The following is a 9,322-nucleotide window of genomic DNA, read 5'->3' on the forward strand; positions in this document are numbered from 1 at the left end:
TAAATAGATACCACGATGCATTCAGTCGAAATAGCAACACCTCCTCGTCTCTTCATCTCCCGGCCTTGCTCCCTCGGCTATGTCGAACCCGCTTTTCCATTTAATGTACATATGTGCCTGTATACGACTACATTATTAAATATTTCCGACAATTCGAACATGCCGAACCCATTAACAAGTCTGTATGATGAGAAGGCGGGCGTTTCTCATAAAACAGTCAGGGTTCAAACTACTGCAGTTGAAAACCGATAAATCTCCAAAGTTGCTGTTCATTTCCCGTGTCCAGCATTCGAGAATAAATCGATCGAACAACACATTGAAACACAACTCCTGCGAGTCGGACCGACTGCAGAGTGAGAAATGTCAATGTTACCAATTTTCCATACGAGCTGAACACCTTAGTTACGAAGCGTGTAAAATAGACCACGAAAAATACCATCATCTAAGACTCTGCATCACTCCGCCAAGGGATTAGTAGAACCGTATAACAGAATAACAAGCCGATGAGGTGTGGGTAGATAATTAGAAAGAAGCGATCGAAGTGAAGACCCGAAAGTACTCGGAGATAGATGCCACGTGGCCACGTGGTAGTTTGGCGAATAAAGCGATGACTAAACCCAATGGAAATTCGGAGTTCAATTCCAGACGATGATTGTGCCTCCCCCAGAGTGCACGACGGTATAACAGTGTTTATTTTGTTACGATAATGAGGAGGAGCAGCAGCAGCAGCAGCAGCAGCAGCACTTGCCAAAGTACAGTACACCGCTTCCGGGGTGTAAGGTGAGTTGGGTGTCTATTTTCACGATATATTTTTCCCCTGTGTAAACAGTGACGCATATGCCTATATGCCCACGGAAGTTTACATGCAAGTGGAGGGGAGGATAAAATGGAAAGAGCACCTCTTAGGACCAGTTAGGAAACTATACTCACCGCATTGTAATTCATGATTTAATCGGAATGGGCTGGGCCTAGCATGTCCACCGTCACTATCGCCCTGCTGCAGTTCCGTCTGCCTTCTCTAGGTACGTACAAACACGACGTAACGACGTTCGATGTAATATATATATATATATTACATTAAACACAGACGATGCAGAACAGGCGAACAAAATGCGCGTGCGATTATCGAACTTTGCACGTGTGCTACAGACTAGACAGTATCCTCACAGTTTAATCGATCGTCCTCAAAAATCGTCACTCTTCACTTGACATTGGGCAAGAATCGACACGTCCTTTGTTAGGACCCGGTGTACTTGTGATCAGATGGGTTATAGTACGGCCTCGTATGTTCGATTCCGAATGGCGGTCTACGTGCATGGCAAGAAATACAGGTGGGTATTATTTGTATGGTTGTTTACACGGTTGGCGTCACCGCCAGAACGCCACCAACGTATAAACGAATGTATGTACATATATTCCACATGTTACGACACAAATGTCTCAATTTCTCGCCATGGTGTAAAGAGAGGCGTCGTCGTCGTCGTTTCACTCAGGATAAATAATCGCGCATATATCAAATGGTGCTTGCAACCGCGCGCGATGTGGGTTATATACTTTTACCCGCACTTACGTGTATCGATGGACTGACATTACTGTACCAGATCACTTCCCAACCATTATACGTGCGTGATTTATTTTTAGCCGAGGCGCTCTATCTATCGGACTGCACGGGCACATACGTGAACCTGATAGTTATCCGGAATAAATAAAACTTAATACCTTCCGGTTTTTTTTACTTCGTTCATCACCGCTCCTCCCACACGGGGATTCGGGTAAGCCACGCTACGAGGATACGTCCGTTAATTATTATCAAGGCTTTATCTCGTCGTTAATTAACCTGACAACGACCGCCGCGCTGCGTGGCGCAGGTTCAACGCGCTAGTATATAATATACAATTTGAGAGAACCGATGGACGGTGCGCCAGCTCACTAAACTCAAGGATATCGATGCATGAACGTAGTACGAACCTATCCGAGATACGAAAGAGCCGGAGAACGCGGTCCGATTGTTTAATGAACACGCTAAGCACCGTAAGCTGCTGTTTCTGCTGCTGCTGCTGCTGCACCTTTCCTATACTAGGCCAACGTGTCTTTGCTGCAGGGGTACTGAACCCGCGGGCGCATCGTGTAAACTCGCACCGTTTGCCGCTTACCCTTGGCTAGCTAACGATTCGTACACGCGGTGTTACACACTGAGCCGTAATACCGGACTACGCGAAAGGTTTACTACTTGCGTATCTACGTGTACGTTGTATGCATGTAACGATGTGCGCACAGTTCCAAAATTATACGCCAACGAAGCTTAGGGTCAAACGGTTGTATGACGCCATGATCAAAGCGACACACTTTCCTACCTGCCGGTAAAATGAAGACGCGCCGATGACGGAGAGAAGAGGTTTGGCTTCGGGCCACCGAATCCTGTACCGATCACCGAACGATGGAGTGAACTTGGTAAGTTACTAATCGGAAAATGAGAGGCGAAAAATTTATCAACCGGTCGTGGAGAGTTATTGGATGCAGAAAGTTTTGTTGATGAACTATTAAACGGCGAGATCCACTGCTGGTAGTTACAAAGAGATGTGATCTCTCTCGACAAGCGCGCACCCAAGAACTGCCTCTTATACGCCCGCCTCAGATATAAAATCACCTCAAGACTCAAGGCACCAAAGACTCGGGACTAGTTTACCTATGGCATAGGCCTACTGTTTACTTTGCCACACATTTACAGATGGGTTTCACGCTGTTTACGCTCTAGCTCTAGACGCACCGTTGCTCAACTCGATACACCATTTAAATACTACGTTTTACTTATTCTTTTTCTTTCTTCAACTCGCATATTATGTATTTTATTTCCATTTCAATCGATCAATCGATTAGACCGCACACGTTTCTATAACCCATGTTCAATCAGTTTTCACTGATCTTCGCGCGCGTGCCCTTGTAATCGATAGCCTCTCGATCGATACAGGGATAAAACTATTTCTAGCGTGAAATTTCAGTGTCGTTTCTTCAGATTACCAAAGTACAAGTAAATTTCTTTTTACTACGAATTTTGTGCATCACACGCGTCTCTTATCGTACAAAAGCTACGGAAACGCGTTACTCGTGGCCGTAAAGTGTAGAGCACGATATTCTCCGAGGAGTGACGTTATCGCACCAGTACATGCAAAGGTAAGCGGCATTTGTACATTCCAGGGAGAAGACGCGCCTCGTCTGATTTCAAACTGACTGGAACTACTGACACGCATGATCCAATTAGTTGCACAACTCTTACCCCGAGTCATTATCACTCGTTAATAGTGAGAAATCATTGGTAGTGAATTGAAATCGTCATTAGCTGTGTACTCAAGTATTTTCACCGCTACCTAAATCTCGAGACGGCGTGCGTGAATTTATATGTCGTCATTTCTCATATCACTATATTATGTATACGCAGCATTGTACAATATACCTTATACGAGAGAAGAGATAACGTTGCGTCAATATATCTCGCGCAGATCCGTTAGACGATTTCGAAAAGTCCGGATAAACGATGAATATTTATAGATAATTACCATGAAAAAAATGTCACCACATCTCACGGCGAATCAAGCGAAAGTTCACACAAGGAAGAATATCATGTATAATCGATGGCCGTATACTTCTTGGACGGTGAACAAATTGTTGTGAAAATTTATCAATTTATGAAATAATGAATGGATGCTGCTGTGAACTATTCAATAACTATTTAGTTTCGTAATATTATCGTTTAGTGCACACGGGGAATTGTTTTAACGGATTACAGACTCCAGATGACTGGTTCTGGGATTGCGCAACGACGTTAAGTGAACCGCGTCTCGCACCGGCAATGTACTTTGTTTAACAAACTTTGAGTATTCAGTCCTTTCGTTGCAGCAGCAACGAGCGCGGCTTCAAGCTGCAGTGCGCATGCATGCAAGACGACTCTGACTATCATCGAGTCGCGGGACGCCGGCGTCGACGCGCTATGGCGTCGTTTCACAAACAGACCAAAAACAATGTGGTTGGAAAAATTTGAAAGGAAGTGCGGGCGCTATTCTCGTCACTCCGTGTGCTCCGAAATTCCGGCGACTGTTCCTACGACATGGAGAGAGTGAGAAAGATGGAAAAAAACATCATACACACACAAGCGCGCGGCCAAAGAGACATCTTGAAGTACAAAAGTCGACCCGCCAACCATAGCAGACATACTTCAGCTGCCTCGTCCCTTTCCCGCGCTCAAAATAAACCCCAAAAGTATCGCAAAAATTTATTCTCGTTGTTACTTCTCATTATACAAACTTTCGCCAGTCTAAATCAAATTTCACAATCGACACATAAGATATGTGGTACCCAAAGGTCGATAATCGACAAATAAGGATTTGGCTGGTCATTTTTTTAACGATTAATACACCGAACTTTATGATACGGTACGGTTTGCGAATTAATTTAATTCGCTCTTAAAATCGTTAGATTTTTGAGGTATGATCGGCTAATAACGCTTTAAAATTTACGTTTTGACAGATATAAATATAATTTCAAGTCCAACCAGGGGCGTGGTAACATCAATTACGGCAACCTACTTATATGCGTTAGAAGTTGTACTCAATGCACATTTACACTAGGTTAAGTAAGTTTGAACACGGAAAACATTGATGGGCAGTTTGGCATGCAAGGTTAACGGTCGTTAAATTCAATTTACACCAGCAATCGTGTAATATCTACTCAGCATACACCGAAACTGTTCCTTCCATACGTTGCTCGATGAGACAACTCAATTTTCCATATTTTTACACTATGTATCCTCGTCTTTCGGCAAACCAATATCATATCTCAGCTATAGCCTTGAAACGTAATGAATGTCTGTAACTCAAAAATGCGTAACATAAAAGCCCGACTGAATGTGAATTGAAAATGTGTCGTATCCATAGAGCATTACCAGAGTGAATGTATAGCGATAATTGTAACTTCAAACTTTGCTCAACAAGTACTTAATACGTCTTTGGTAAGTTTTGGAAACGTTGCAGTCAGCGGCAAGCAAACGGTACGAGAATCGGGTTCGTTATCCTCTAATAAGAAGGGTAATTAAGAAATAAGAAAATATGAAAGTACTCGAACAATGATTGCAATTATTTTAACGATGATGAAGTCATAAATTTGATGATCCATGTGATGCTTAGTAATAAAGAGCCACTGATAAGGTCATTGACAATTAAATGTTTCGTACTTCAACTTACCGAAGACACGAGTAGGTGATTCTAATACACGGCACTGATTGTACTCGACTCATTATCAACGATCTTCCTGTGTACTATAGAGTGCCTATATATCTTATTAATAGCTAGGCGGCTGAATTCAATGCAATTCATAAGCTGTACTAAGGTTAAAAATATTTGTGTTAATAATTTCACATACCCAGGCTTGTCGAAAAAAATGATAAGCACCGATCAGAAAAATCAAGAATTAAAAATCGCCCGCACCGTATAATTAGTTGTAAGTTTATTGCAGTTTATATCCATCCAATATTTCAGACAGAACACGCTAATAACCATTGCACGATAATTTTTGCTGATACAAAAACTCACGCTTGCACTGTTAATTACTTGCGGAAAAAATTTAATACACATTAATGATATTCGCAACTTGAGAAGATATCCGGTAGACATCAAGCTGCTTGACACGCGGAAAATACTGTATACACTTTGCTATTTTTTGGCAACTAACGCTCCAACGACTATAATCTGCGGGGAAAATTTTGCTGGTGAAATATCAAGAGCCTACAGATTAGATATGAAGCTGATATCTCTAACGGAACACCTATTCCGTATTAATTGTCGTTACGTGGTCGACTAGCTCTGTAGTCGACGCACATGGAATAATGCCATCTTAGCTACGATTTACAGCGTAAACTATACAATTATGTCTTAACGCGGATCTGGTTAACGATTATCCAAGCAAAAAAAAAAAATAAAAAAAAACTGGCGCGGAGTGTTTACCGAAGAAACGTGAGCATTTACCACTGGATATACCCGTTCATGTCTCAGTGCTTAGAAACTTGTTTAAAAAAAATTGTTACCATCTCGTATAACCTGATTATGGGCTTCACTTAAAGTACATCGAATTTTCTAATATTCTGTTGTGTTTTTACATCTATCACGGCTTCAAGTTCTTCACTCATAAAGTGGCGAAATAAGTCGTCGATAATTACGGGGCATTTTGGTACGAACTATAAAGTTATTAATCGGCTTATGTATCGATTTAATCTGTTTTGGATATCCTAGCCTGGAGTGTTAGGAAGCCTTGACATTAAGAAATAATTGCCAAGGAACACTAGCTTGCTGCTATTTCACGGGCGAATAGCCGCAATCATTGCAAATTTGCAATTCAAATTATTAATTGTACGCGAAATAGAAGATCTAAATAAATTCTAAGTAGGAGAGAGCAAGGATTGTTGATATAGTTTTATTTTCCTTTTTACTCTTATATTCTAATTTTGCCCCGCAGCGCGGTGTAAAAACTAAACTAGGCCATCAGATCGTCATACGTACCAGAAGACAGTTTTTCAGCAGTGCAAATATCGTATACAACTCCTCTACGAGTGCCGTGATAACGAACTCTATACCTTATCATCAATAAATGAAAAAGCAACATCAAAACTGAAATTTACATAAAGCTTACCAATCAGGATTTTGATTCGCGTAGCTTTGCGTTGCAAACCATTAACCATACACCGTATAATAGCAAGCATTATAGCACAGCAGTGTGCTTTCGAAACATCGTAATAATCCCTGCCATGGATTAAAAATGCATAGATAAACAAAGCGACGTTCAAACACATTCCAAAGTCCAAAAGTGGATATAGTATTAGCAGAGCCATGTCAAAAATGCCCGGGGGTATGTTATAGTATAATTAGATGCTCATTGGGTGCTAATTACATCTATGCAAATACATTTAATTTTTTTTTTTTTTTTTTTGAGTCAACAAAGGCACACGAACTTTCTATGATCGGGTAAAAAGTTAAGGTAACTCGATTGTTCGACGCAGCATCCCTTGGATGACCTACTGATCGATAGATGCTACGGTTTATATAGCGAACCAATCGAAGCATGGAATGTCAGAGAAACGGGTCGGCAGAATGAATTTGTAATTGGCAATTCGAAATTTATTACGAATGGAAGTAAAAAACTGGTTTGAAATAAACTCGCGGTTGATTGACGGATAAACTTTCGAACGGTATGCCACTGCATCGTAAAACGCAGTACGTTAATCGTCCTCCTAATCAATGCTATAGTGTAAGAGCAAACGAATCATATACTGTTAAACAATTTCCCACATGCTTCAACAGTCCAGCGGACAATGTGCTCGTTAAAAAAACAACCGCTTCTAAATACACATCAATTGTGGTTATGAGAAACCGTTAGCAACACCATTCGATCTCGCAATATATGGTATAATAAATGTGCATAAGAAGTTAAATGATAAACTAATGATACGTATCAGGATATCTCTGCAGCTCGTGCGCGGACTCATATGCATATACATATTACTATGTGTATGCAAATACAAACATCGCGTGTAAAACGTCGTACATCCGAAGGGACGAGCTCCAAAAGTTTGCCTCGTGGGCGTCCGAGGAAAACGAACGACTCAGAAAGTCGAAGAAAGGCATCCTCGCCGTTCATTTAGCCAGCGGTCGTAGGCGTCAAGTGTGCTTTCGTTCAACATAAGAATGCAGGCGATGCGATTTAGGTGGAAACTACCGGGTGTGGACAGTACCGCTATAATCTGTACCGGCTGCCAGAGTGCGTACTATTTTTCTGTATTTCATCCCGGGAAGGCTAACTACTCATGGTATACTCTTGGTCCGTGAGAATTAACGGTAGCGCTACGCCGTAGAGTCATGAAATCGGATACAAGAAGTAAGTCGACGACATTTCCAAATGCTTCCCACATTATGTATCTAAGTTTGAACTGAGATTTTTGCAATTGAGCGAATTGGATTGCACAAAACACCATCAGCTGATAGATTCTCATAACAGGATACCATGACCCTACACATTTGGAAATTCGAAAGAAGATTAAACTGGATGATCGAGTTGAAGAAATAGGACGCGGATTCAAGACCACGATCAAGTTTCGATCAGGATAGAAAAAATTGTCGTAAAAAGTTAGCGTATGTTGCAAAAAGGTGGTGGGAGGGGCTAATTTATTCAAATTAAAAATCAGACGCGTCCTGTTCAATGGGTAGAAAATACGACCGCAGTTTTTTTCGGTATCGAATATGATCCCAGACGTGCCCCATACCCGGCGAAACGATCTACAAGGAAAGGCTTAAAGTAATAGTTCCGCTATCGCATACACCAATCTCCGATCTCGTCGATCCGCTTTCTTCGATCGATATACCGCAGCTTCGCTGAGCTTGAACGGATATGTCCGCGGGTATGAAACAAGGTTGAGAGTGGAAAGAAAAGAAAAAAACATTTTGCCGGCAAATTGCCGTAAATTGTAATAGACTAGTACCTATAATGTGGTATTACTTAGCTGTTAACGAAGCTTTATCGTCCAGCTATATCGCGTTGCGTTGCATGCCCGTGCAGCCCATTAAACAAACTGTTTGATCCTTGAAAAAATCATAATTGCTTCGGCAGGACATCAGGAACTGTAGCTGCAGTTGCTCGCCACGGGGCGGTAAAAGCACGCCAGCCGTGCCTCCTTTCGTGACATTATGTTATCACCCTCGGGGACGAAGCCGTTCCTATAAATTTCAACCCTCGGATAAATAGAGACGGAGATAACAAAAAGGCTCGCAGCGTTCGCGGAGAACTTGCTTTTTTTTTTTTTTTTTTATTATTCTGTACGCTTCTGCACCGGAAGAAATACGACGAGAATGCGTGAAGCCGTCACGTGTCACGTGACACGAACACCCCCGATGACGCACCTTCGTCAACATCGGCATTGTGCCTTGACATGCTCGCATTTTTGGTAATGTAAAGAGATTTTGTGCAGCGAATTGAAATCGTAGGAACAATATCGACGACAATTTTACAGAGACTAAGGTCGAACACTTCAACCAATAGAACTGTTATCTGTATTCAGTAGAGACGTTCAGGTACTTTTTTCAAAAACCTTGTCGCTGAACGGCTACAGATTTTTCCATCGGCGTGAAAATTTTTCCTAATCAAAATCCCTGATCGGTTTAACAAATACATAATCCTCCCAAAGTGTCGACTAATGATCGCATTGCGAAAACCAATGTCTATAACTAATTGTAGACTAAATATACTGTCACATGATGATTTGGCCTTCAACACCGATCTTAGGCCG

General features: G+C 41.7%; 1 protein-coding gene across 1 annotated transcript in view; it reads right to left on the minus strand.

Annotated features, from left to right (window-relative positions):
- The window catches only part of LOC124217324 (klarsicht protein), a 124,396-nt gene extending 115,429 nt beyond the window's left edge, over positions 1 to 8,967 (minus strand). Inside the window, exons 1-2 of the mRNA XM_046622734.2 lie at positions 8,937 to 8,967; positions 7,856 to 8,049 (exon numbers count right to left, since the gene is read on the minus strand). Coding sequence (XP_046478690.1) covers positions 7,856 to 8,049; positions 8,937 to 8,967 — 225 coding nt within the window. The remainder of the gene's footprint in view (positions 1 to 7,855; positions 8,050 to 8,936) is intronic.
- Between the last annotated feature and the right edge of the window lie 355 nt (positions 8,968 to 9,322).

This window comes from Neodiprion pinetum, chromosome 4, assembly GCF_021155775.2.
Source record: "Neodiprion pinetum isolate iyNeoPine1 chromosome 4, iyNeoPine1.2, whole genome shotgun sequence".
NCBI classification, from domain to species: domain Eukaryota; kingdom Metazoa; phylum Arthropoda; class Insecta; order Hymenoptera; family Diprionidae; genus Neodiprion; species Neodiprion pinetum.